A 27,944-nucleotide genomic window follows, 5' to 3' on the forward strand; every position below is an offset into this window, starting at 1 on the left:
CTGTGTGACTGTTCATACGGACAGATAAAGCAATGTAACTCCCATATCACAGAAAGGGAAACTGAGGCCCATAACTCAGAGAAGGCCAGGCAGGCATGGCAGATGCCTCTCCAGAGAGAGGACAGGAGCTCACCCTTAAAGGATGGGAGAGATAGATGAATAGAGAAAGCATAGCTCAAGGATGGAATCATGTGAGCAAATAGGGTGAAAGCAGAAGGCATCTGTTTTGGTAGTGATTTTTTTGTGGCCTTTCTTTCTTTCTTTCTTTTTGGTACTGAGTATTGACCCAGGGGCATTCCACCTCTGACCTACACCCCAGCCCTTTTTATTTTGTTTTGTTTTGTTTTGTTTGTTTGTTTGTTTTTGCTGTGCTGGAGATTGAATCCAAGGGCATTCTACCTCTGAGCTACACCCTCAGCCCAATTTTTTTTTGTGTGTGTGGTACTGGGGTTGGAATCCAGGGGCATTCTACCTCTAAGCTACACCCCAGCCATATTTTTTATTCTTTATTTAGAAACCAGGCCTCACTAAGTAGCTGAGGCTGTCCTTGAACCACAATCCTCCGGTCTCAGCCTCCCAAATGCTGGGATTACAAGCGTGTGCCACCATACCTGGCTCAATTTTATTTTTTATTTTGAAACAGGGTCTCACTGAGTTGTGGAGGGTCTCACTAAGTAGCTCAGGCTGGCTGCAAACCTGCCATCCTCCTGTCTCAGCCTCTCAAATACTGGGATTACAAGTGTGTGCCACCATATCGGCTATTTTTTATTTTGAAACAAGGTTTTCCTAAATTGCTGAGGCTAGTATTGAACCTGCAACCTTCTAGTCTCAGCATCCTAAGTACTGGGATTACAGATGTGTGCCAACGTGCCAAGCTCTGTTCTGGTAATGAGAAGGTTTCTTTGAATGTAGCTCTGTGCCCACTCTAACAACTGCCCCTTTAGGATACCACCAGGATTCCTTCCCCATCACCAAAAGTTGCAGGGCTCCTTGCTTGAGGGCTCTTAGGGCAGTGGCAGCATCCAGGCTGGTGGGGAGATAGAAGGCCAGGCTGCAGCTGAAAGCAGTGGACAGAGCTCAGCTGTGGGTTCTGATCTCAGGCTCTGCCACTTGTTAGCTGTGGGACCTCAGACAAGTCACTTAACACTTCTAGGACCCAGTGTCTTCATTACCTGGGATAATGACACAAACCTCTTGGAGTAGGAGGAAGTTGAGCAATCATACATGAGGTATCCAGCAAACCCCCCCCCCAAGGAAGTGGGCAGCTATTACCAGGGCCCCTGGCTGGCTCCAGACTACAGGAGGTAGAATGTGTCCATTCTGGCTCCACTGTAGGCCAAGGGTGACCTTGGAGATGCATACCCCAGCTCTGGGCCTCATTTCCCCCTATGCAGTATGTGAGTTATAGCACCTTTTCTCTCAATACAAGCAGCAATCCTACCACAGGTGCTGGACACGGTGTAATTATTTCAGTAGCACACGGAATCAGAAGCCTCTAGAACTAAACCTCAGACCTCAAGGCCCTAGGTGGCCCCGCCAGCCTCTAGCCAGGCTCCTCAGTACATGGGGCTGGGCCCAGTGGAACTGTCACTTGTGGATATCAGACTTTGGCTCAGGAGGACCCAGGCTCTCCCAGGCCCTGGACACCCTTCCTTTCCTCAGGCTCTGAGATAATAAGGGTCCACAGGGGCCAGGCCCTCACTAATCCCCTATTAAAACTTGAAAGGGGCCAGGAAACCTCCAGAATAAACTCATTAATTTTTATGGGATAATAAAAGGATCCCATTAAATTCTCATTCTCCCAGTGCTGGGCCAGCTTAACCTCCAGAACCCAGAGGGAGCAGACTCCCTCCCCACAGTATCCCCCAGGCTACCCTGTACCCCCATGCTGTTGTCCCTTCCCCCAAGAAGTTGGTGCTTCCCTAATGGAGGTCATGTCTGAACTCATCCCAGAACTTTGGGGCCTCTCCCTCCCCTGGAGGCTGTTCCTGTCTGGGTGCCTGCAGTGGAGTGGAGCGGGCCCTGAGCAACAGTCAGCCCCACGCACCTTTGCAGCCGTGGAGGGAGCTGGCAGGTGGAAGCATATGTCTGGCTGTGGCTGAGGGGTACCAGACCCAGTGTCTCCCTTCCTGGAACAAAAGGGCTCAGGTGAGCAGCTCCCTGTCCAGCCTATCCCACAGATTTGTGATTAGAATCTACCCAGGCTAGGGTGTATTTATTTGAGTCACCCTCCATGCCAGTCTGGTATGGAGCTATACCTATCCTCTGTATTTCTATCTTTTTAATAAACTTCTTTAAATCTTAAAAAAAAAAAAAAAAAGAATCTACCCAGGCTTGCCTGGGACAGTAGATACACACACCACACACACACACACACACACACACACACACAGAGAGATACTGCAAAATCAAGCCACTAACATCAGCTCCAACACCCAGCAGCGCTGGGATCCTGGGCCTTTGTGATCCTCAGTTTACCCATCTATAAGACAGAGAAGGTAACATACCTCTGGATGTAGAAGAGGCCCCAGTCCTTATGGTTTCCTCTAAACAGAAGTTGTCCTCCCCCGCCCCCCAGTTCCACCCGGATCTGCCCAGGGTGGGCACAGGGGCCTCATCTGTACTCTCACCCAGCTGGGCCCTGGTAAGAGTGGACAGGGCAGGGGGCCCACCCTGGGAGGCCCAGGCTCGGGCGGGGGGCGGGGCCTCCAATCCCAAGAGGGGCCGCTTAAGGGCTGGCGCGGGCCAGGAGGCAGGAGTGGGAGCGAATCCACCGGGGAGGCATCCTGAATGGCTCATTAGTGCCGATGAAAGCCTTTTTTCATTTCGTCTAAATACTTTAAACAGGGCTCCCTCGGATGTCTATTTGCATAGCTTAAGAGCTAATGCGGGGGGAGGACCCAGGCTGCCTGGCCTCGCTGGGGCTGGGGGCTGCGGGGAAGCTGCTCCGGGCTCCTCCACTGAGATGGTGGATGGTAGCCTGGCAGTGCAGGAGCTAACTGGTGTTTCTCAGACCCGGCCCACTTGGAGGTGGTGGCCCCTAGCCCTATGGGTGGGGAGGCCAGGCCAGCCTGAAATACCTCCCAGAGTCAAGCACCAGGTGGACCCTGCAATTGGGGATCATGGTAGTCCATCTAGTCGTGGATGGGGACTGTGTCCCCGACAGACAGATGCAAGGTCTTGAGGTGGCTGCCTTCTGCATAGATGGTGCAGGATTATTCTTGTTTTATGGGTGACCCGCTCAGGATCACACATGTTCCTCAGAGAGGAGAGGCCTCACCTGGGGAGCCATTTCCTGCCTACCTTAGAGGCCTGCCTTGCTGACAGGGCCACCCTAAGGTGGACTATCCTTTGCCCCAGGACACTACTATTTAGAGCATTCCGGGGAGGCACAGTTTCTGAAAGGTGACTTGCCCAGGATCATGAGACTTCTAAGTAGCAGAGCTGACACTTGAACCCAGGTCTGTGTCCTGGCCCTACAGAGGAGCAGCACTGGGGCTCCAGTTTTGGGCTCCAGGTTCAGATGTGCTTTAGACATGAAATGGGGACTCCTTTGGTCCCAGCCAAAGGGCTTCCAGAGTGGGATGTGGTGGTACATGCTTATAATCCTAGTACTTGGGAGGCTGAGACCAGAGGATCACAGGTTCAGAACCAACCTTGGTAACTTAGTGAGGCTCTCAGCAAACTAGTGAGACCCTGTTTCCAAATAAGAAATAAGATCAGGCTGGGGATAATGTCTCTGGGTTCAATCCCCACTAGCAAAAAAAAAAAAAAAAAAGAAAAGAAAAAAAAGAAAACAAAAGGCTTCCAGAAAGCCCAGCTCAGTTCAGTCTCAACACACATCTATGCCAGAAGCTCTAGCCCCCCACTCCATTTATAACCTGCGTGAGTCCTTGAACAAGTCTATTTCTTTCTGTGGGCCTTGGTTTCCTTGACTAGACAGAATGTTCTCTGTGGGTAGCTCTGGTCTCTGCCTACTACTTGGGGCTTTGATGCTAGATGATACAGGTTGAACTCAGCTCCAGTACTGTGGTACATCTGGCAAACCCACAGCTTCCCCATTCTAGAACCCAGGTTCTTTGTAAAGTAGGAAGAAAATTCCCATTTCACAGAGCTACAGTACCGATTGAATAATATGAGGTCTGGGAAGATGCCTGGTGAAGCTGGGCACTTGGGCCCCTGGCACCTCCTGCTAGAGCCCTGGCCTGACCACAACCCTGGGAACCTAGGGGCCGTGTCCCAGGGCCTCAGACCTCTGACAGTCAACCAGGATGTCTGGGGATGCCCTGTCCCAGAAGTGGTTTATCTCCCAGAGATTATCTTACCCTTTTTGGTAGTGGGTGGCCCTGCCAAGGACCGGCAGCTGATTTTGGAATCAATTTGTGCGTTTGATATGCTATCTTGATCCCATTTAACCAAGTGCTCAGTCTCCCTAGATAACACAATCAGTGCAATCGACAGTGATGGGAGGTGCCCATTAGCTCTGCTCCACTGCCCAGCACCCACTGGCCACGGGCGGAAGAGCTGTGCCCGTTCTGGTCACTTCAAAACTCAGCGGATCTCTGTGCACTCCCTAGCTCAAGGTAGAGTCCCACCTGGGGGCCACACAGTCCTGCCAAGGGACCCGTGTACAAGGCCTAACTCCCGAGGGCCCCAGGCCAGGTGATGAGAAAGGCTCCTCTTCCTGTGCCGTGCATGCGAGGATGAGTCTCGCTCACCTGGCAAAGATCCGGTGACATCTAGGGGATGGGAAAAGAGAATAGCCCTGTCTTGGATGGAATATCACAGGCACTACCTGGACCCTCCATCGCTGATTCAGATGAAAGACACCGGGCACTGTCAGACCATCTGCTCTGGGGGCCATGGGCCTGGCCAGGCCTCTAGTTTGGACACCTTGATATCAGTGGCTGGCATGGAAAGCAGGGCGCAGATGGGCTACTTTAGTGGGCAACTCCGGAGATAGCAGTTGGTCCCCATTTCACAAGAACTCACTTTGTCCAGGAGCAATGGTGAGCACTCCAACCTGTTCCCGCTTCTCCACCCCAATTTCCTCCCTCCTCCCGTTTGTCTGACACATCAGAGCTGCTATGGTCTCCCGAACAGAATGTAGGCCATCTGGCACTTCCTCGTGCCTGCCAATCCATGGGGTGGATGTGAGCCCATGGAATCACCGCTCTACCACCAGACGTGTGCATGGAGAAACTGACCTTCTTGCAAACTCTATTGTCTCAGCCTAGCTGTACTTCCTTCCACATCCTTATGCAGCCATTTTGAGAACGGTAGGGATCAGGAATATCCTTCCTGCCTTCCTAGAGCTGGCAAAATTCAGTCTGAGCTGAATCCAGAGCCAGCATCCATTGACCTTTTTTTCTTGGCAGTTAAGGATTTAGGGAGCCTAGTGGGCCACAAGCAGAATATGAATCATTTCTCCAGTTATGTGGTTGAATAAGTCAACATAATCAATAGCAGAGCAATCTATACCTCTAACCAGAGAAAGAAAAGAAGCTTCATCTTCTATGGACTATCTAATTGATTGGTAGTAGCTGCCTGAATAACTGTGTTAAGAAGGATTCTGAAGTCTCTGGTGTCCTGAACAAGAACAATCAAAATTGATCTACCATGAATGGGGAAGGGAGGAGTCACGTGCCAGCTGTCTGTTCCATCCCTATTTTAGACCTTGCCCTAGATGAACTCTGACTAGTGTCATAAGAAAGAGACATATCAAATCGGGAAGAGAAGGCAAGCATGGTGGGGTACACCTATAATCCTAGTACTTGGGAGGCTGAGACAGGAGGATTGAACCTCAGCAACTTAGTGAGACCTGGTTTCAAAATAAAAAATAAAATAAAAGGACTTAGGGTATAGATAGGAAGTAGAACACTGCTGGATTCCATCCCCAGTACAAAAGAAGAAAATATAATAAATATAATATAAAAAAGGTTAGGGGTATAGCTCAGAGGTAGGATGCTCCTTGGTTCAATCCCTACTACTAAAAGAAAAGAAGAGAAGTAATGTTATCTCAATCAATCCTAAAAAGGAAACCATATTTTACAGATGAGAAAACTAAAGTTTAAAGAGGTTAGGTTATTGGCCTAAGACCATATAGCCTAAATGATGGATCTGGGATTTTAAGCCACATCTGTCTAAATCCAGAGATTGGCGTTTCCCACTCTACTCACATTACTGCTCTAGAAGGATCATAGAATCTAGAAATGGGTCAGACGTGGTGGAACATGCCTGTAATCCCAGCTAACTCTGGAGGCTGAGGCAGGAAGATCGAAAGCTCAAGGTCAGCCTCAGCAACTTAGCAAAACCCTGTCTCAAATAAAAAAAATGAAAAGGGCTGATGGCTGATGAGCCAGTCTGTAGCTCAGCAGGACAATATACCTAGGCTCAGTCCACAGTACCCCCACCCCCAAAAGTCAGGAAAGGGAAGAAATAAATGTTTTTCTGAGAAATGAGAAAAATAAAACTTTATGGGACCTTAACAAAGAAGTCATACATACATGCATATCATACTAAAATAAAATCTCTCTTTTTTTTTTTTTTTCTGCGGGTCTGGGGATGGAACCCAGGGGCATTCGACCTCCAAGCCACACCCCCTGTCCTATTTTTTATTCTTTATTTTGAAACAGGGTCTCGCTGAGTTGCGGAGGGCCTCACTAAGTAGCTGAGGCTGTCCGCGAACCGTGATCCTCATGTCTCAGCCTCCCGAATGCTGGGATTACAAGCGTGAGCCACCACGCCCGGCTATAAAATCTCTTAAATGTAAAGTATTTCCTGAGACTAATGGCCAGCAATTTCTTCAAGAACAGGAAATGAATGTGAATACCCGAGAATCTCAGGCAGAAAAGCTGCTGTGGTGGGGTCAGCACTCTTGCTAGGGCTCTAGTCTCTGTTCTTCCACTGGCCATCTGACTGAGCAAGGCACCTCCTTTCCATGGCCTATCTCCTCATTTGTAAAATAAGGTCTTTGGGCTACAATGGGAGTAGAAAATATTTTGTTTATCATGTCATGGCTACCTGGAGTGCTGTGTTGAGAACAATTCTGGGATCGGATCTAAGAACAGCAAAAAATAGTGTGACGGTCAATTAGTAGTGTCTGTCTCTGGTGCTAGAGAAGAAAGGATCGCTCATGTGCCATCTTTGAAGTATGTGATATCATCTCGCTTCCAGCTCTAAAATTTTATAGCTCCATGATTCTCAACAATGAGCACACTCCCAAGGCTCTCTGTCAAAAGAGAGATGGATCTCCTACTGCCTGGGCTGGGCGGGATGCTGCTCGCTGTGGCATAGCAGGAGAACCTCTGATCATCCATTATTATTTCAGGACTCTCCTCGGAGGCCCCAACCGTGGGGGAAGGGCAAGCTGCAGGCATCAAGGAGACGGACGGAGAGCTGACAGCAGCCCCTACACCTGAGCAGCCAGACCGAGGTGTCCACTTTGTCACAACGGCCCCCACCCTGAAGCTGCTCAACCACCACCCACTGCTGGAGGAATTCCTTCAAGAGGGGCTGGAGACAGTCAAGGAGGAACTGAGGCCGGCACTGCCCTTTCAGCCTGACCCACCTGTGCCCTTCACTCCAAGCCCCCTTCCCCGCCTGGCCAACCAGGACAGCCGCCCTGTCTTTACCAGCCCCACCCCGGCCATGGCTGTAGCTCCCACACAACCCCAGTCCAGGGAGGGACCTTGGAGCCTGGAGTCAGAGGCGCCTGTGCTTCGTATCACAGCTCTGCTTCCTCCAGGGCCCAGCATGGCAGTGCCCACCCTAGGCCCAGAGGAGAGGCCCAGTACTACACCCCCCAGTCGAGCATGGACTCCAACCCAAGAGGGCCCCGGAGACTTGGGCAGGCCATGGGCTCCAGAGGTCATGTTCCAGACTACAGGCCTTGGGATCAAGGGCACCACTGCCACCTCCACAGCTTCAGGGGACGACGAGGAGACCACGACTACCACCACCATCATTACCACCACCATCACCACCGTCCAGCCACCAGGTCAGCTACCTGCTGGTTTGCAGCTCTGGAAGTGGGGCGGGGAGCTATGAAGCCCCTAAATGCCAGTCTCTGACACTGTGTCAGCTTTTCCTGTCCTTTGGCACCAAGGTCTAGCCTGTAGCAAGTATGTGGGTTAGAACCAGATAAGCCCAGTTTGGAAAATCCTGATTTTCCAACCACAACATGACACCAGTTTTATTTAACCTCTCTGAGCCTCAACTCTAAAACAAATATAAGAAAATCTATCTCAGGCAGTAGGTGTGGTAGGGCACACCTGTAATCTCAGTACTTGGGAGGCTGAAACAAGAGGATCACAGATTCGAGACCAGCTTCAGCAACTTAGCAAGGCGCTCAGCAACCTAGAGACACACTCTTTCAAGAACAAAAACAAAAATTAAAAGGGCTAGGGTAGAATAACTCAGAGGTAGAATGTCTCTGGGTTCAATCTTCAGAAACAAAAAAGAAAAAAGAACTATCTTATTGAGTCACTGTGAGAAGTAGGATAAGATTGCTCATAATAGGTGCTCAACAAAAGATGATCCCCTTTCAAGAGGGGAACGGACATACCTAGAGATGGGCTTCACCATACACATATGCACACATATACACAGAGCTCAGCCTTAGTCAGCCCCACTCCACCAGAGCTGGACTTAGCTTTCTGTCTCCTGCCTCTCTCAGGCCCTTGCAGCTGGAATTTCTCAGGCCCTGAGGGCACTCTGGACTCCCCCACACCCCCCAGCTCACCCTCTGATGTCGGGTTGGACTGTTTCTACTACATCTCTGTCTATCCCGGCTATGGCGTGGAGATTAAGGTGAGTAACTTGTATCAAACAAAGTTGGGCTGCTAGTGCATGACTTCCCCCAGAAAGGCTTCTGCTTTGGGGGTGGGGGGAGCAGAGATGCCCAAGGGTATTGATGGAGGAGGGTGAGCACCTAGGGTGAGGGCTGGGCCTCAAGTGTGGTTAGAGTCTGTCCTGTGCACCAGGGATTGGAGAGTAGCATCCAGTAGTGCCTCATGAGGGCTGCGGGGTGGCCGCTCCTCCTCTCCCCTAAGGTCTGATCAGAGGCTCAGGAGAGCCCGAGGAGGGGGCTCTATCCTTGGTTGAACAGGGGAATGGGTGAGCATATGAATCTGTGTGGCTGAGTGGAGAACACAGGTCTGCCTGGCTGCACTTGCAGGAATGATGAGCCTCGCTCACCATTTATTCCCACCTTCATCCCTTCAGCAGATCTTTCCTGAGCAGCATCCCTGGGCCAGGCCCTGTGATGGCTCCTGGGAGCAGAGGCAGAGATGACTGATGTGGCCACACCATCCCAGAGACGACTAGCTGGTGGGAGAGTCAGATCTCAGTCTCTGGAGCTATCTCATCTCTTCTTAGCCAGGCATGGCGGCATACATCTGTACTCCCAACTCTCAGTACTTGGAAGACTAAGACAGGAGGATTGAAGGTCCGAGGACAGCCTCAGTGACTTAGAGAGGCCCTCAGCAACTTATTTCAAAATAAAAAATTAAATAGGGCTTGAGGGTGTCGCTCAGATGTAGAATGCCCCTGAGTTCCATCCCAGTACCCCCTCCACACACACACGACTCAAGCCCCAGGCCAGAGCTCCTCACAGGTATCCCCCAGGCTCCTCAACTTCCACAAAATCAAATGTCTTTGTCCCCTCAAACTGCTCACCGCCCCACTGTGTCCAAGTCAGAAAACTGGAGCAGAGCCGTCTCAGTGCCATGTGGATGGTACTGCTAGAGCCGGACGACTTGGGGCCACCTTGGACCTTCCCTCTCCCTCTTCCCATCCCATCGACTCCTCTCAAGTCGTGCCTTGACACTCCCCAGCTCTCAGGCTTGCCTGTCTGTCTTCCTCCAGGTGGTCCAGCCCCATCATCCCTCTCCAGGGCTGCCGTGGTCTCACCATCACCCAAACTGGCTCCCTACGGCCCCCCTCATCTGCACTGTGTCACTTTCTCCAAGGACATCAGTCCTGCCCCCCACACCACCCCAGCACCCTCGGAACCGGGGCCAGCCCTCTGGGCTCGTCTCTTGTTGCTTCCTCCCTTCCTGTCTACTCTGCCTTGGAACCAAACGGCTTGCAGCTGACAGAGCGGCCGAAGCTTCACTCCCCACAAGCCCCAAGATGCACATGCTGGTCCTTCCACCTGGAAGAATCGTTCCAGTGCCCCCACTCTTAAGGACTCAAACCTGGCAGCACTTTCTCTGGGCATCCTCTTCTGATCCCCAAAGCTGGGCCCCCTCCCATTCTAGCTCTTATCACTCTGCCTCCTGTCAGTGCCTTCACGGCCATTCATTTCCCCAGCTAGACTGGGAGCTGCTTGAGGGGCACCTTGCAGCACGGTGCCCAGGGTGGGTAGGGAGAAGGAAGGCAGGAGGTGACATGTGGCCCGGGTCTTGGAGAGCATGCCACCCTGCTGAGGGAGCCAGGCAGGGAGCGAGGAGCCGTGGGGAAGGTCAGCGCAGGAGCCTGGGGAGCCAGGCAGCGCTGGCGGCAGGCTCCTCTTGGCCTGCTTCCCACCCATTCCAACTCCCGTGCGGCCTGGATCTGGGCCTGAAGCCAGCTTCACAGGTCCTGGGGCAGAGCCTCCAGCCCTCCCCTCTGGGAAAGTCAGGTCCTGGTCTCTGAGCCAGCCCTGGGAGGGGGACCCTCTCCTGCCTCTCCTTTTCTCCCTACAACTGCTCCTTCCTGCTCTGCCAAGCCCTGGGCCCCCTACTCTGGGCTGACTGGGCAATTAGGAACAGCCACCCCCTCTCAAGCCATTAACACTCAGCGCCGCTTAATTAAGGTAATTAATGTAAAATCATCACCTAATGAGAGGTGGCACCGGCTGGGGCTCACAGGGTAGAAGGCGCCAGCTGCAGGTGTGGAGAAGGGGGTGGGAGGGGACGGATATCAGACTGGGTCCCCCACCCGTAGGTCTGAGCTGGCTCTCCTCACTCCTCAAACGTACCATCCAGTGAAGCCCACTGGGCCAGGCTGGGCCCAGCCCTGCTTCTCTCCATCGGGGTGGGTGTCAGATAATGAGACAAGAGCTGATGCTGGCTCTGCCTGTCCCCTCCCTGGCCCAGACCCAAGCCCTGCCCTGGATGCCACCCCCTCTCGTGGCCCTGGATCTGTTGTCTGGCACTGCTTCGGGTTTTTCCCCCCATCAGAACGCAAAAGCTGTTACCAGGCAACCTTGAGACAGAAGACCTGCCACAGCCCTGGATTGTCAGGGAATGTGGCACATACCAGCCCCACCCTCCACCTCAGCACCAAAGCCAGAGTCCCCGGGGACTCAGTTGTCCCCAGCAGCCTGAGATAGAGTCTGAGGTCATGAGGGGAACTGGATGGCCAGAACTGGGTCAGCACCCGATTTAGGGGATGAGCAAGAGAAAAAAAACAGCCAGAAATAAAGCAGGATTTAAGGTTCTTTTGCTAAGACCAGTTCCAGTGACCTCCACCCATCCAGGCCTCCTGGCTGATCCACACAGGCCAGTTGGAACCTGAGAATTGCTGACATTGCAGACCAACACCCACTATGGAGTTGGAAAAGCTAAGGCCCAGGCAAGGAAAGGGAACTGCCCAAGATCACGCATTTAATTAATAACTCACAGCTTTCAGGTTGTGTGTGTGTGTGTGTGTGTGTGTGTGTGTGTGTGAGAGAGAGAGAGAGAGAGAGAGAGAGAGAGAGAGAGAGAGAGAGATGGGGATTGAATTGATGGGCATTCTACCCCTGTGCTACACTCCCAGTCCTATTCAATTTTTTATTTTGGAACAGGATCTCGCTAAGTTGTTGAGGGAATCACTTATTGCTAAAACTGTCCTCAAACCTGTGATCCTCCTGGCTCAGCCTCCCAAATGCTGTGATTACAGGCATGCACCATCATGCCAGCAAATGGATTTGTATCACCAACACAAACTGAGCACTTAACTAGGTGCCAGGCTCTGTACTAGGCGCTGAGGACAGAGAGCATCATAGATGAGAGAGATGAAAATCATTAGCAATGACCATAGAGTGCTCAGTGCAGGTGAGGTGGGGCTAGGGAGCACAGGGGCTATGGAAATTCCTGGACAGGGGTACTCCTCCAGTCTGGGAATCCGGGAGGGCTTCCTGGCGGTGAGGACACTACTCAAAGGCCTGTAGGATAAGAAATCAGCCGCCAAGCCTGGCCCTTGGAGGCTGCCCTGGCTACTGTGGAAAGATGCATAGGGGATGAGGGTAAGGATTACATTCCTGCCAGAGGCTTGGCCCCAGAGCAGTTGAGCCAGGCCATGCTGGGGCAGGATGGGTGGGCCTAGCCATGTCTTAGGAAGGCTGCAGGAAGGGCAGGTGTGTCCAGTTTCTTTCCCCCAGGGCTGATCAGGGGCTTGAGGCCACCTTGGGTGGGCAGGGGATTGAGTGAGTGTGGACTCTGTCTGATTGTGTAGCTGAATGAAGAACACAGGGCTGCCTGGCCGGGCCTGGGAGGGCTAGAATGCTATCCACCGCTCCTGAGGCTTGGGTAGAGGGGCAGCCTGTGGTTTCTCTCCACCACGGCTAAACCCCTGCCTGTGGGTCCCTGCATTCACCAGAATAGGTAGGATGGGCAAGGGGCATGTGAGGAGCCTGGGAGGACAGAACTGTCTTAAGGGCAAATCATACCCCTGAGGAGTACAGCCAGGCATCAGGCTGAGCCCCTGTCCCATGACTGCAGGATTTTCTCAATTTCTTTTTTCTTTTCTTTTTGGGGAATATTGGGGATTGAACCTAGGAGCACTCTACCTCTAAGCTATACCCCAGTCCAATTTTATTTTTTTATTTCAAAATAGGGTCTTGTTAAGTTGCTGAGGGCCTCACTTGATTACTGAGGCTGGTCTTGAACCTGTAATCCTCCCTCCTGTCTCAGCCTTCTAAGTACTAGGATTACAAGTATGCACCACCACACCTGACTTCAATTTCTTATTGAGAAACAGCCTCAAGGGTATCAGCAGCCCTAAGAGCACACTCCCTGGCTTGGACCACAGCCCTTTGTAACCTGCCTCATCTCATCTCTCACCTCTCTCCATGATGCTGCAGCTATTGGGGTTCCCTGAGGCTGAGGGTCCAAGTCAACTGCAGGGAGGAGGCCAGGTCAGATTCCCCCCTGGTCTGAGGAGACTGACCTGCTTCAGCTGGGGGTAAGGTATTGGGCCAAGCTCTTTTTTTTTTTTTTCTATTATTATTTTTTGGTGGCATTGGTGATTGAACCTGAGGGAAGAGGGCTCTACCACCAAGGTACATCTCAGCCCACCCTCCCCCACCCTTTTTTTGGTATTTTATTTTGAGACCGGATCTCCCTAAGTTGCCCAAGCTAGCCTTAAATTGGGGATCCTCCTGTCTCAGCCTTTCAATTAGCTGAGATTATAGGTGTGCACTACCACACGCAACAGGCTAGGTTCTGTTTTGAAAGATCTAGATAAGCCCCTTCAGGATAGGTAGGCAAGAGCGCCATAGTTCATGTGGGTAGGTACATCCCCTCCCCAGGCAGCCAGTACCCCCAAGCACTCCGGGCCTTTCTGGGCCTGGTGCCTGCCTCTTACCACACTTGGCATCCCATGAGCCTTCCCGCTGCCAGCCTCCATCTTGGCCTGGCTACTGTCTGTACCATCTGGAATCTGAGCACAGCTGCCCACATCTCCTGCTCTTATGCCTAGCTGGCCCCACTGCCACACAGCTCTCCCAGGCTACTCCAGCTGTCAATCTAATGACCAGAACACCCTATTTTTCTAAGCCAGGTCAAGACTAAGCCTGGTGTGAACACCAGAAGTTGGGGGTGGTCAGGGTAGGTGGGATTTCTGGGCAACTTCCTATTTCCTGGCTCTAGGAAGACCCATGTGGCAGGAGAGGTGGCAATGTGTGCTAAGAGATCTGACTGCATGGGTTTATGCCCTCTCCCTATCTCTGAAACTGACCTCATTCCACAAAGTATTATGAACTAAGGGCACAGAGGTTGCCATGTAGGGTTGGGTTCTAGTCCTGGCTCTCAGTGACTGGGATAAGCTCTGACCTTCTCTGGGCCTCACTTTTCCTCTCTGTAAAGGAAATTAAATCAGAGACTATAAAAGAGCCCCTCCCAGCCAGGCTTTTCGCATGGTGGCACCTCGGCCCTTGACCCTTCTTCCTGGCATCTGCTGAGCCTGGTTCTCTGCCAGAGTGTGCACATGGGGTGTGGTGATGGACAGCCTAGTGGCCCTCGGTGCTGGGTTGGGGGTGGTGCACAGAGGCATCCTTGAGTCCTGCCTTGCAGGCTTGCTGTAGTGCAAATGTGTGCAGAAATGTCGTCACCATCTCACCTGTGGGTCACAGCATTAGTGCGTGTGCTGGAGGCCTGACTGGCAGCCTCTATAGGACAGACAGAATGAGCAAGGCTGATGACCTGGGGCTGGCAGGAAGCAGCCTGAATCCTTTGTACCTCCCACTCAGGAAGGGGCCAGCCCCTTCAAGGTGGCATGCGTTCTCCTGAACTGTCCCCTGAGTCTGTTGGAAGCAGGGCAGAGTTGGACAGGCCGGCATTGTGTGGGAATTGTCCTTAGCTCCGTCTGCTTCTGTCTCCCCACTGCCTGGCCCCCAGTTCCCCTCCCATCACTTGATGGGGCTAGGGGAAGACAGCCCTTATGAGCAGAGTTGACATTTCAATCTGTCTCCCGGGCTCTTCAGATGTCTGCAAATTGCATCAAGACTTCACCTCTCCCCTTGTCCAACACCCAGCCTTGTCTGGCCCCTGTCAGCCCAGCCCTCAAGCAAGTGACAAATTACATTCCAATCGCTGCAGCAGGCCCACAAGTGGGTGCTTGAAACCCAGGCGATCAGAGTTGCACAGAGAGCATCTGGCTATAAACAGGGAGCCTTTGGGATGGAGCCCCTCCATTGCATGCCCTTGACCCAGTCCTTATCACCAGGCTGGGATCCAGACTACCTTGAAAGGGCCATACCCTCCTCAGACCAGAGAGGACCAGAGGTCTTAGCCCCCAGCTTTTCCAGCTTTACAGGCTGCTGGAGGTGAGAATGGCTGATGGAAACCCAAATCCTAACATCTTAAAAAAAAAAAAAAAAAAAAAAAAAAACAGCCAAGCCAAGATCCTCCTTTCTGCTAACACTGAGGGCCTGGGAATAAAGATGTCTAGAAGTCTATTTCTGAAGGTACTATTCACATGAGGCTGAGGGGTGGGGAGGGAAGTGCCTTTGCCTCCAGCAAGGCAAGACTACTTTTTTTTTGGGGGGGGGGCTGGGATTGAACACAGGGTATTCTATCTCTGAACTATACCTCCAGCCCTTTTTATTTTTTATTTAGTGTCTTGCTTAAGTTGCTGAGGCTGGCTTTGAACCTGAGATCCTCCTGTCTCAGCCTCCCAAGTCCTAGGACTACAGGCATGTGCTACTGTGCCTGGCTTGGCAATACTGCTTCTGTTTTTTTTTTTTTTGTTTGTTTGGTTTTCTTTTGTTGTACTGGGGATTGAATTCAGAGGCAGAATACCTCTGAGCTACACCCTCAGCTCTATCTTATTTTTTATTTTGAAACAGGATCTAAGTTGCAGAAGGCCTCACTAAATTGCTGAGGCTGGCCTCGAACCTCAGTCCTCCTGTCTCAGCCTCCCAAGTCCTGGGATTACAAGTGTTCACCACTGAGCCTGACTTGCAAGACTGCTTCTTAACTGTGTGACCTTTTGCAAGTTCTTCAGCTTCTCTGAGCCTCTGTTTCTTTATAGGGATTTTACCCCTTCCTCATAGACACAGTTAGGTGCTCTATGAGTAGTAATTGTTTTTGCTGCTACTGCTGTTTCTGCTACCACCCTCTGATCCCAGCAAAGCAGCGAGATCAGGAGCAGGGAGCAACAGGTCAAGTTGAGGTATATAAGGAATGAGGAAGAAAATACTAACTTCATTGTCACTTCTCTGCCTTTGCTCTCACAGCAATTTCCCCACAGCAATGTCCTCCCGTGCTCCTCCTCCCAGCGCTCCCCTCTTCAAAGCACTCTGAGGCCCACCTGCTCCACACACATCCCCGAGCCTCCCAGCCCTCAGCTCTCCCTCGAGGATTCCTGCTGCACGCATTCAGTGCCACTTAAGGCAGAATTATATGCTGCCTGGCATCTCTCGATAATTACAGATTCCACGTGTGTGAGTCTTGTTTTCCCAACTCTAGAATCACAGAATCTCCGAGTTTGAAGGGACCTCATCCAGCCTCCGCCTGCTGCAGGGATTCCCTGAGGAATGTCCCCAGCAGATGGTCAGGCAGCCTCCACCCAAATGTGCCTGGGCCAGGAGCTCCTGGCAGAGAAGAGGCGCTTCTGCCCCCAGCATCCTGCCTTGAGCTTTCTTTTTAGTCCCCGAGATCCACCAGGTCTCTCTACTAGGCAGGGGTGGAGACCTCTCCTTGCTAGCTGCCAGGGTGCCCACAGTCTGGGGGGCCCTGAGACTCTTGTCCGGGACGTGGCTGGGCTCAGCATCCTGTGCTTCTCGGCTCACAGGATCTGGCAAGGAGGGCACCTCTGGTGGCCCACATGTCACTCTCTTCACATGTCTTTATTGAGACTGGCCAGTAAAGAGGGCATCGCGACCCAGGATGCCACTCTAGGCTTTACTGGAAAGCTGAGCAGAGAGCCTGAAGCAGAGGGACTCACTGGCTCTCAGGCAGAGGATGGTGGCCCTGGGATCTGAAAGGATGACCAGCGTCACTGGGAGGGGAAGAAGGGAAGGCACCCCAGAGGGCTGGAGGGAGGGGCAGACGAGGCTGCAAACCCATGGGAGTGGACTGCACGGTTTAGATCTTGTCCTCTGGGCAACCTGAAACCAACAACAGAGTTTAGGTGGGAGACAGATGCTATTTGATTTGAGGCAGGCCTGGGAGACAAGTCGGATGAGGGATGGGACACGGTTAGAAGGCCATTCTTCAGCCCAGCACAGTGGCACATGCCTGTAATCCCAGTATTTAGGAGACTGAAACAGGAGGATCATGGGCTCAAAACCAGTGTTCGGTAACTTAATGAGACCCTGTTTGAAATTTAAAAACCTTTGAAAAGGGGAAGTCAAGTGTGGTGGCCCATGCTTGTAATCCCAGCATGTGGGAGGCTGAGACAGTTCGTGGAGAGCCTCAGCTATTTAGTAAGGCCCTTTGCAACTCAGTGAGACCCTGTTTTAAAATAAAGAATAAAAAAGTAGGGCTGGTGGAGTAGCTTGGAGGTAAAATGCCCCTGAGTTCAATCCCTAGTACTGAAGAAAAAAAAAGAAAAGAAAAAAAAAGAGCTGGGGAATTGGGCATGAGTTGGGCATGGTAGGGCACATCTGCAATTTCAGCACTTGAGAGGCTGAGACAGGAGGATCTCAGGTTCAAGACAAGCCTCAGCAACTTGTCAAGACTCTCTGCTACCTAGTGAAATCCTGTTTCAAAATAAAAAATAAGTGGGGCATGGTGGTGCATGCTTATAATCCCAGTACTTGGGAAGGTAAGACAGGAGGATTGCAGGTTTGAAGCCAGCCTCAGCAATTAGTGAGATTCCCATCAACCCAGCAAGACCTGCTTCAAAATAAAAATAAAATAGAGCTGGAGGTGTAGCTTGAAGGTAGAATACCCCTGGGTCTAACCCCCATATCACAAAAATAAAATATATTAAAATAAATAAATAAATAAAGATAGAACTGGGGTATAGCTTGAAGGTATGCCTCCGGGTTTAATCCCCAGTACCAGAAAAATAAAATAAAAGGGCTGGGGGGGGCAGTCCTTGGGAAGCTGAGAACAAATGGAACACAGGTTTAAGGGCAGCGGCAACTTAGTGAGGCCCCATTTCAAAAAAAAAAAAAAAATAGGGCTGAGGATGTAGGGAAAGAAAAGAAAGAAGGCCATTTTCAGTAAGTAACAATGAGCAGGAGGAGATCAGAGCCAAGACAGCAACAAAGAGAGAGCAGGGGGAACCAGCTGGAACATCTGGAAGATAAGATTGGGAAGGACTGGAAACTGGCTGGACACCACTTGACCAGCCCAGGTGGTTAACCCTTGAGGGCCCTGCCTCAGAGTACAATGGTAGAGACCTGGGGCCTTGGAGAGCAGTGCTTCTGAATTACCCACAGATCTTGCTAAAATGCAAAATATGCTTTAGTAGATCTAGATGGGATCTGAGGTTCTGCGTGTGTACACCCTCAGCTCTTTTTTGTTTGTTTGTTTGTTTGTTTGTTTGTTTGTTGTTTTTTACAGTACTGGGGATTGAACTCAGAGGCATTCTAACTCCAAGCTACACCCCCAGCCCTATTTTTTTTTATTTATTTTTCATTTGAAACAGGGTTTCATTAAATTGCAGAAGGCCTCACTAAGTAGCTGAGGTTGGCTGCTAACCTGAGATCCTCCTGTCTCAGCCTCCCAAGTACTGGGATTACAAGTGTGTACCAACATGCCTGGCTCCCAGCTCTTTTTTTTTTTAAACAGTCTTTACTTAGTTGCTGAGGCTGGTCTTGAATCTCCTATCCTAGCCTCCCATGTACTGAGATTACAGGTGTGTATCACCATGCCCAGCTAGGATTCTGTGTTTCTTACAAGCTTCCAGGTGATGCTGCTGCTGCTGGCCCGGGGCCACATGCTTTTTGTTTTGTTTTTAGTACTGGAAATTGGTTGAACTCAGGGGCATTTTACATCTGAGCTATACTCCTGGCCTTTTAAATTTTTGTTTTGAAACAGGGTCTCATTAGGTTGCTGAGAGTCACACTAAATTGCTGAAGCTATTCCAAACCTGCAATCCTCCTGTTTCAGCCTCCCAAGTACTGGGATTAAAGGCCTGTGCCACCAGACTAAGCTCAGGGACCACATTTTTGAGTAGCAAAGATCTATAGTAGGTGATTTTATAAAATAAGGCAATTAAAGCCTGGCATAGTAACACACGCTTGTAATCCCAGCATTCGGGAGGCTGAGACAGGAGGATCACGGTTTGCAGACAGCCTCAGCTACTTAGGCCCTTTGTAGCTCAGTGAGACCCTGTTTCAAAATAAAGAATAAAAAATAGGTCTGGGGGTGTAGCTCTGAAGTAGACTGCCCCTGGATTCCATCCCCAGTGCCAAAGAAAGAAAGAAAGGAAGAAAGAAAGAAAGAAGAAAAGAAAAGAAAAGAAAAAAAAAACATTGATGTGGAGGGAGGAGGGGCTAAGCCGCACAGACAGGGAGGCCGCCACTCTGACCCAGGGAATTTGAGTCTGCTTGACAAGCCAAAGGGATGAGGAGAAGGAGGGAAGAGACAAGACACTAGTGTTTCTCTCTCTCTCTCTCTCTCTCTCTCTCTCTCTCTCTCTCTCTCTCTCTCTCTCTCTCTCTCTTTTTGTGGTACTAGGGATTTAACCCAGGAGCACTCCACCTCTGAGTTACACTCCAGCCCTATTTTACTTTTGTTTTTGAAACGGACTCACTAGGTTGCTGAGTTTATCCTCAAACCTGCGATCCTCCTGTCTCAGTCTCCCAAGTACTAGGATTACAGGCATGTGCCACCATGCCTGGCTAGACACTAGTTGGTTTTTTTGTTTTGTTTTGTTTTGTTTTGTTTGGGTCTGGGGATGGAACCCAGGGGCATTCAACCTCCGAGCTACACCTCTTGCCCTGTTTTTTTTGTTTTGTTTTGTTTTGGGGTTTTTGGTGGTACTGGGTTCCTGGAAACCCTTCTACCTCCGGGTTACACTCCCAGACCTATTTTATTTTATTTTATTTTATTTTATTTTATTTTATTTTATTTTGCAGGTCTGGGGGGATGGAACCCAGAGGCATTTGACCTCCGAGTTACACCCCCTGCCCTATTTTTTTTTATTCTTTATTTTGAAATAGGGTCTCACTAAAGTTGCAAAGGGCCTCACTAAGTAGCTGAGTCTGTCCGCAAACCATGATCCTCCTGCCTCAGCCTCCTGAATGCTGGGATTACAAGCATGTGCCACCACGCCTGGTTTCCCAGACCTATTTTATTTATTTATTTATTATTATTATTATTATTATTATTATTATTATTATTACTTTTGGTGGTACTGGGGTTCCTGAAAGCCCCTTCTACCTCCGGGCTACACTCCCAGACCTATTTTTTTTTTTTTGAAACAGGGTCTCTTAATCCAGCAAGGCTGGCTTCAAACTTGTACGATCCTCCTGTCTCCGCCTCCCAAGCGCAGGGATTATAAGAGTGTATCACCACACCCAGCTCTTGCCCTATTTTTAACTCTTTATTTTGAAACAGGGTCTCACCAAGTTGCAGAGGGCTTCACTAAGTAGCTGAGGCTGTCTGTGAACAACGGTCCTCTGGTCTCAGCCTCCTGAATGCTGGGATTACAAGCGTGTGCCACCAGTTTGTTTGTTTTTGGTGGTACTGGGAGTGGAACCCAGGGGCTTTCTACCTTTGGGCTACACTCCCAGACCTATTTTATATTTTATTTGGAAACAAGGTCTCACTAAGTTGCTGAGAGCCTCACTAAGTAGCTGAGGCTGGCTTTGAACCTGTGCGATCCTCCTGTCTCAGCCTCCCAAGCGCGGGGATTTCAAGCATGCACCACCATGTCCAGCTGGGTTTTTTTGTTTTGTTTTGTTTTTTTGTTTTGGTTTGGTTTATTTGTGGGTTCTGGTGATGTAACCCAGGGGCATTCGACCTCTGAGCCACACCCACTGCCTTAATTTTATTCTTTATTTTGAAACAGGGTCTCACTAAGTTGCGGAGGGCCTCACTAAGTAGCTGAGGCTGTCCACGAACTGAGATTCTCCGGTCTCAGCCTCCTGAATGCTGGGATTACAAGTGTGCGCCACCACGCCTGGCTGGCCACCATTTTTTTACTTGGGTACCCAGGTTGTTAGGAAACTCATTCCTGAGATGGGAGCCAGGGGAGGTTTAGTATGAGACCTTGTGGGTGTGAGGGGACTCTGAGGAACCCAGCAGCGATGTCCAGGGCCAGCTGGGCGCAGGTCTGATGTTAGGACCTCACATTGCCTGCCAGCCTCTTAGACACCATCTAGCCCAACACACCCATTTTACAGATGGGAGTGGGGACAGATAGCAGCTGGTGTACTTGAAAAGCCTTGGAGACAGAGATGTGCTCATAAATCCCATGTCTGCTAACAATCTCCATGTAGCCTTGCGTAATTTGCTGAGTACCTTTGAATGTCAGGTTCCATCTCACACTTGCTGAAAGGTAGAATGAGCCCCTCCTACAAGGAAGTGCCTAGTCAGAGCCTGGAAGCTCCAAGACCCAAGGGACACGAGGACTGGCCAGGGGACCTGCAGGGCCCAGGCAGCTGGCAGAAGTCTGACTGCTCCACTTTGCTCTCTCCATCCACCTGCAGGTTCATAATATTAGCCTCCAGGAAGGGGAAACGATAACTGTGGAGGGCCTGGGGGGCCCTGACCCACTGCCCCTGGCCAATCAGTCTTTCCTGCTTCGGGGCCAAGTCATTCGCAGCCCCAGCCACCAAGCAGCCCTGAGGTTCCAGAGCCTCCCGCCACCTGCTGGCCCTGGCACCTTCCATTTCTACTACCAAGGTAAGGCCTGAGCAGCTGAGAGGGGAACCAGCCCAGAGCGGCTGCCCTCCTGGGGGGTCTCTGGTGCTTTTAAAGCCTGTGGGGGGAGGGGTAGTAACATACAGCACAGGTCCCCAAAGCTCTGTCCAAGTGGAGGTAAGTATTGCTTATGGTCACCTCTAAGACCTTTTCTCTTCCACCACCACCTTACAGGATGGCCTTTGTGGGGGGTGGGGGATTGAAACTAGGGATATCCTGCCTCTGAACTATACCTCCAGCCCTATTTTATTCTTTATTCTGAAACAGTCTCACCAAATTGCTGAGGGCCTCACTAAGTAGCTGAGGCTGGCCTTGAACCTACAATCCTCCTGTCGTAGCCCCCTCAAGTACTGGAATTACAGATGTGCACCACTGTGCCCAGCTGCATAGCTGCTGGTAACTCAGAATCAGGTAGCCTCTAAGTGCACCCACTGTCACTCGCTCATTCATTCAGCCAACTTTCCTAGGTAGTTTGTGCTGGACTTTGGCAATATCAAGATGTATCAGCCGAGGTCCTTGCCCTCAAGTTCAGCATCTCAGGAGGAGGCAGGCACTTACACAGGCAGTAACAATAGAAGGCTTTCTCCAAGGGTAAAGAGGTCAAGGTCAAAGGGTATTGACATTGACCATCCGGAGGTCTTTAGCGCCAGCCTGGCCTTCCTCACCTACCAGGAACCTGGCCCATGGCCCCATCTGCTGCAGAACACCTCTAGAAGGAGGAAAGCAGAATGTTGTCACGGGGAAATCACAGGCTTAGAAGATGGGCAAGTCTGACTCTGAGTCTCCGTGGCAGGTCATTTGACCTCTCTGACTCTCCTTTTCCTAGTGTAAGATGAGACCAGAATATCTACCCCACATAGTCATGACCGGAAGCAAATGAAATAGTGCAAGTCAAGTGCTTAGCTCAGGCTTCATTCAGGAAAGTAATATTACACAGTTCACAGGATGGGGTGGGGAGGAAATGGAGCTTGGAACTCTGCTGCACCCCATGAGTCTCCTCTCTGGGCACCAGAAGTCAGCTTGGTCCTCTGCACAGGTTAACCAGTTCAGGCCAGGGAGTGCTAATAGAGACATGATTGGTGTGAACAATCCTTGGGCTGTCTTGCATTATTATGGTCCATTTCTGTAGCCCTGCGGATCAGGGGGTAGCCAGCAGGTGGATTGACACTCCAGTGCTCAAGGGGCTGAGAATGTTCAGAACCTTAAGAACTTGTTGGGTTCTGGCTTCTTCTCCACCCAAACTGGGGGAGCAGTTTGTCATGGCAGCAGAGAGTCTGGTGGTGGGCAGTGGCTGTGCAGGGCTGGGCAGAGGTAAGGGGCCAGCAGAGGCAGGCATGAGCATCTAGGCGGCCCGCCAGCCTCCCTAATGGCTCATCAATCCTCCCCGTAGCCGGCATAATTTCACGCCACGGTAACCTTCTCTTGCTGCAAATTCCTTTGCACAAAACTCTAGACCCCCTCTCTGTCATGCCACACAAAAGTGGCTGAATGGTGGCAGGTTGGAGGCCCATCAAGAGGGAGCAGACCCCAAGGCAGGGCTGAGAGGGCTGGCCCTGTCCTGTGCCTTCTGGGCTCCCGGAAGCCCTCCCTCCTTCGGCCCAGTTTTTGTCAATGATCAGCTCTTTCCTTAATGAGTGTAATTCCCCTAATTATAGGCTGTAATTAGCCCTGATCCCAGAGATGGGAACAGGAGGAGCGTGTGCTCACACGCGCATCTCGTGGGCTGGAGAAAGAGGGTGCCAGGAGTGGGGGGGTGGCAAGGACACATGCTGCCAGTGCTGGGGTTGTCAGGGATTAAGGTTGGAGGTCACAAGGATGGACCCCCATGAGGGCCTCACGGCAGGACCAAGCTCCAGCTCCCCTCCTACAGCTTCCAAAGGGAGGCAGAGGGCCCTGACGGGCACACCCCTCCTCCATTCTTGGCACCGGACTTTTGCTCCAGAAACAGATGCCAATGAGAAAATAACTCAACAGATTGCAGTAGTTCGGGCTCCCCGGGAACGGTTGTCATGGCAATAGGAGGAAGCTCATCCTGGGAAGAGGCACTTTAACCATCCTGGAGTCTGGGGGCTTCATCCTCCATCCCCAGCCTCCTGCCCTTGCCTCATCTCACCCAGTTTTATCTGTGAAAGGGAAGTAACCTCACTTCCCAAGCTGTGATTAAACTCAAGGGGCAGATGTGAGTAAAAGTGCTAAGCCTGACCTCCAGCTCATGGTCTAGACCTCCTGGGTCGTCAGCCCTTAAGCCCCTCCTCTCTGGGAATAGCACCCACATCCTTTCCCCATCCCAACCTGGTCTGAGATCTCTCTCCAGGTCATTGTGAATGGTCACCCTGAACAGCTACCCAGAGCTTCCTGTCTATTATCCTCGGGTTTCTCAGAACTCTGGTTTCTACTTTAACTGGGGAAGTGCTAATGGGGATGGAGCCAGGTGTGGTGGCACATGTCTGTAATCCCAGTACTTGGGAGACTGAGACAGGGGGATTGCAGGTTCAAGGCCACACTCAGCGATTTAAATAAAAAATCAATAAAGAAGGCTGGGAGTATAGCTCAGAGGTAGAATGCCCCTGGGTTCAATCTCTAGTATGAGAGAAAGAAAGAAAGAAAGAAAGAAAGAAAGAAAGAAAGAAAGAAAGAAAGAAAGAAAGACAGATTGGTGGCGCATGCTTGTAATCCCAGCATTTGGGAGGCTGAAGGAGGATTACGCAGGTTTGAAGCCAGCCTCAAGTACTTAGTGAGGCCCTTTGCAACTCAGTGAGACCCTGTTTCAAAAATAAATAATAAAAAATTGGCTGTGGGGGATCGCTTGGAGGTAGAATGGCCCTGGATTCCATCCCCAGTACTGCTAAATAAATAAATAAATAAGAAAGGAGAAAGAAGAAAGAAAAAGAAAAAAATGAAAGGAAGAAAGAGAGAGAGTCAGGGATGAAAAGCAAGTACTCTAGATTCAGGAGCTTGATCCCCACTCTACCACTTATTTACATGAGGGCGCACAGACTCTTCAAACCTCAGTCTCTCTGAGCCTCAGTTTTTCTTATCTGAAAATGGGCTAATAACCCCTTCCTTGCCTTCCTTCCTCCCAAGCACACTGTAACACGTAAGAAGAGTGGGAAAGCACTTTAGAAGCTGGTAAATGCTGCAAACGTGAGGTGCTGTTAGTACTTGAGATTACAAAGAGTACCAGGAGCTGGAGGGTCGAGTATTTGCTCTGTGCCAGGCACTGTACACATGTCCTCTCATTTCAACTCCAAAGCATTCAAGGCAGTACCCCAAATGGGAGGGAGTAAGCAAGGGAACTGAGGCACAGAGAAAGGAGGCCACTTGCCCAAGGCGGCCCAGCAAGTAAGGGAGCTCGGGTTCAAACTTCCACATCTGACCCCAGAGCCCGCCTCCTAAGCATCGCCCTCTACTGTCTGCCAGTTACAACTAGCCTCTTTTTGTCCCTTGTCTTCACAGACATAGCAACTAAGAATAAGTCAAGTGAGCCGGGCGTGGTGGCGCACGCTTGTAATCCCCGCACTTGGGAGGCAGAGACAGGAGGATCGCGCAGGTTCGAAGCCAGCCGCGCGCGCTGGCTTAGGAGACCCTGTTTCCAAAATTAAAATGTAAAAAATAGGTCTGGGAGTGTAGCCCGGAGGTAGAAGGGATTCCAGGAACCCCAGTACCACCAAAAAAAAAAAAAAAAAAAAAAAAGAATAAGTCAAGTGAAAGTCACAAAACTGAGCACAAAATTCCAGCTTTAGGACCCTGGTCTGCCCAGGCAGGCAGCCCCTTTTTCTGTTCACAAAAAAGCACACAGGTGCATAGCCCATGCTTTCTCTTCCACGCCTTCTTCCCCACCTCACAGGAGAGCTGGAATCCCAATTTTTTGCTCCAGCGCCAGCTAGGGTGGTTTTGGAGGATTTGCTGCCACCATGTGGTCATATTTAGTATGGCAATTCCCAAGCTTCCAAGGCTGCTCAGCTCCCCACCCTTGCCTCCATTCTGTCTTTCAAAGAAGTTCAGCACCATTGCCATCCAGCTTTTTAACGTTTCTCATTTAATATTAGTGGAGCTTTTTGCATCCAACTCTAGTCTTTCCTGCCACAATTCATATTTGTCTCCTACAGAAAACATGTTAACACTTTATATCAGTATATGCTATTCACTATTTCAAGTCCTTTCACGTCTACACGTTATTCCATAAACACTTTTTTTTTTTTGGATAGGGTCTAAGTTGTCTAAGCTAGCCTTGAATTTGCAATGTTCTTGTCTCAACCTCCTGAGTAGCTAGGACTACAGGTAGATGTCCCTGTGCCCCACCATAAATTTTTTTTTTTTTTTTTTTTTTTGGTGGCACTGGGGGTGGAACCCAGAGGCTTTCTACCTCTGAGCTATACTCCCAGACCTATTTTATATTTTATTTGGAAACGGTCTCACTAAGTTGCTGAGAGCCTCACTAAGTAGCTGAGGCTGGCTTCGAACCTGTGCGAGCCTCCTGTCTCAGCCTCCCAAGCACAGGGATTACAAGTGTGCGCCGCCACGCCTGGCTAAATACTTTTTGAAATATATTATCAGCTGAATGCCAGGGAAACCAAGATGAATAAAATACTAGGCACTTTAATCTCACAATAACCCTGTAAGTGGGCTGTCATTTTAAACCTTGATTAGGGCATGGTGGCACACGCCTGTAATCCTAGTTCTTGGGAGGCCGAGACAGGAGGATCGCAGGTTCAAAGCCAGCCTCAGCAACTTAGTGAGGCTCTCAGCAATTTATCAAGACCCTGTTTCAAATTTAAAAAAAAAAAAAGGTCTGGGGATATAGCCTGGAAGTAAAAGGCCTCTGGGTTCCATCCCCAGTACCACAAAATAAAAAATAAACAAATAAACCTTATTTAACAAATAAGGAAGCACACACTAAAAGGTTAAGTTACCTGCCTAAAGTGCCACAAACCTTAACCCAGAACCCCAGCCTCCTAGCCCCAGCTCTGTGCTTTTCTCCCCACCAGCCCAGGCTGCTGGAAATATCATTGGCATCTTCTCAGGAAGAGATTTGAGTCTTTTTCTCAAACTCCTAAAGCTTCCTCTGGTCCCAAATGACACGCCAGGGCAGGCCGGGGCAGACTGGCGCAGGTCTTCACACCCTCACGCACAATGGCAGCGTTCCCACACACATACAAGGTCCCTTATTCTCTCTCTCCAGCTTATCTCCTGAGCTGCCATTTTCCCCGACGTCCAGCTTACGGAGATGTGACTGTCACCAGCCTGCACCCAGGAGGCAGCGCCCGCTTCCACTGTGCCACCGGCTACCAGCTAAAGGGTGCCAGGTTCCTCACCTGTCTCAATGCCACCCAGCCCTTCTGGGATTCCCAGGAGCCTGTCTGCATTGGTGAGTGGCCCAGGGGGGAGGGTCGAGGTGGGGGCTCATCCCTGCTGTCTGTTGCTGTCTGGCACTTTGATTTGCTCTCTATAAGGATGCCAGGAAATGGTCACACACCTCAGTGGTATTCATCCAACCTGCACTTTGTGAGCACCTACAGATATACAGAGCTAAATTAGCAGAGACTCTGCTCTCAAAGAGCCCATAGTCCAGGAAAGGGGGAAGAAGAAAGCATGTGGGTGACTAAGAGGTAGAGCAGGAAGTAAGAGGTACCCGTGAAAGGACACAAAGAGCCTGGGAAGAGACAAAGCAATCATTCTCTTTTGTTTGGTGGGGGTACTGGCAATTAAACCAGGAGTGCTCTACCATGAGCTCTCTACCCCTACTCCCAGCCCTTTTAATTTATTTAATTTTGTACTGGGGGTTGAACACAGGGATGTTCTACCTCTGAGTTATACCCCCAGCCCTTTTTTTTGCAGGTCTGGGGATGGAACCCAGGGGCATTCGACCTCCGAGCTACACTCCTTGCCCTATTCTTTATTCTTTATTTTATTTTATTTTATTTTTTATTTTTTGGTGGTGCTGGAGGCAGAACCCAGGGGCTTTCTACCTCCAGGGTATACTCCCAGACCTATCAGCAAGGTAGGGTCTCACTACCTTGCTGAGAGCCTCACTAACTAAGTAGCTGAGGCTGGCTCGCAAACCCGTGTGATCCCCCTGTCTCAGCCTCCCAAGCGCGAGGATATTCTTTTTTTTATTTTTTATTATTATTATTTTTTTGGTGGTACTGGGGTTCCTGGAAGCCCTTCTACCTCCGGGCTACACTCCCAGACCTATTTTTACATTTTTATTTGGAAACAGGGTCTCCTAAGCCAGTGCGCAGGGCTAGCTTTGAACCTGCACGATCCTCCTGTCTCTGCCTCCCAAGCGCGGGGATTACAAGCGTGCGTCACCACGCCCGGCGATATTCTTTATTTTAAAACAGGGTCACACTAAGTTGCGGAGGGCCGAGGAGTAGCCGAGGCTGTCCGTAAACCGTGATCCTCCTGTCTCAGCCTCCCGAATGCTGGGAT

At 50.6% G+C, this 27,944-nt stretch overlaps 1 protein-coding gene across 3 annotated transcripts in view; it reads left to right on the top strand.

The window, feature by feature from the left end:
• The window catches only part of SEZ6 (seizure related 6 homolog), a gene marked incomplete at both ends in the record, with an annotated part of 56,906 nt that overhangs the window by 19,466 nt on the left and 9,496 nt on the right, over nucleotides 1-27,944 (top strand). For all 3 annotated transcript variants that reach the window (XM_080713387.1, XM_080713388.1, XM_080713386.1), the window contains 4 exons: nucleotides 7,331-7,999; nucleotides 8,678-8,811; nucleotides 21,299-21,494; nucleotides 26,695-26,880. In XM_080713387.1, the coding sequence (XP_080569513.1) occupies nucleotides 7,331-7,999; nucleotides 8,678-8,811; nucleotides 21,299-21,494; nucleotides 26,695-26,880 (1,185 nt within the window). The remainder of the gene's footprint in view (nucleotides 1-7,330; nucleotides 8,000-8,677; nucleotides 8,812-21,298; nucleotides 21,495-26,694; nucleotides 26,881-27,944) is intronic.

The sequence above is a fragment of the Muscardinus avellanarius genome (genome assembly GCF_963383645.1).
Source record: "Muscardinus avellanarius genome assembly, chromosome: 16".
Classification (NCBI taxonomy): Eukaryota; Metazoa; Chordata; class Mammalia; order Rodentia; family Gliridae; genus Muscardinus; species Muscardinus avellanarius.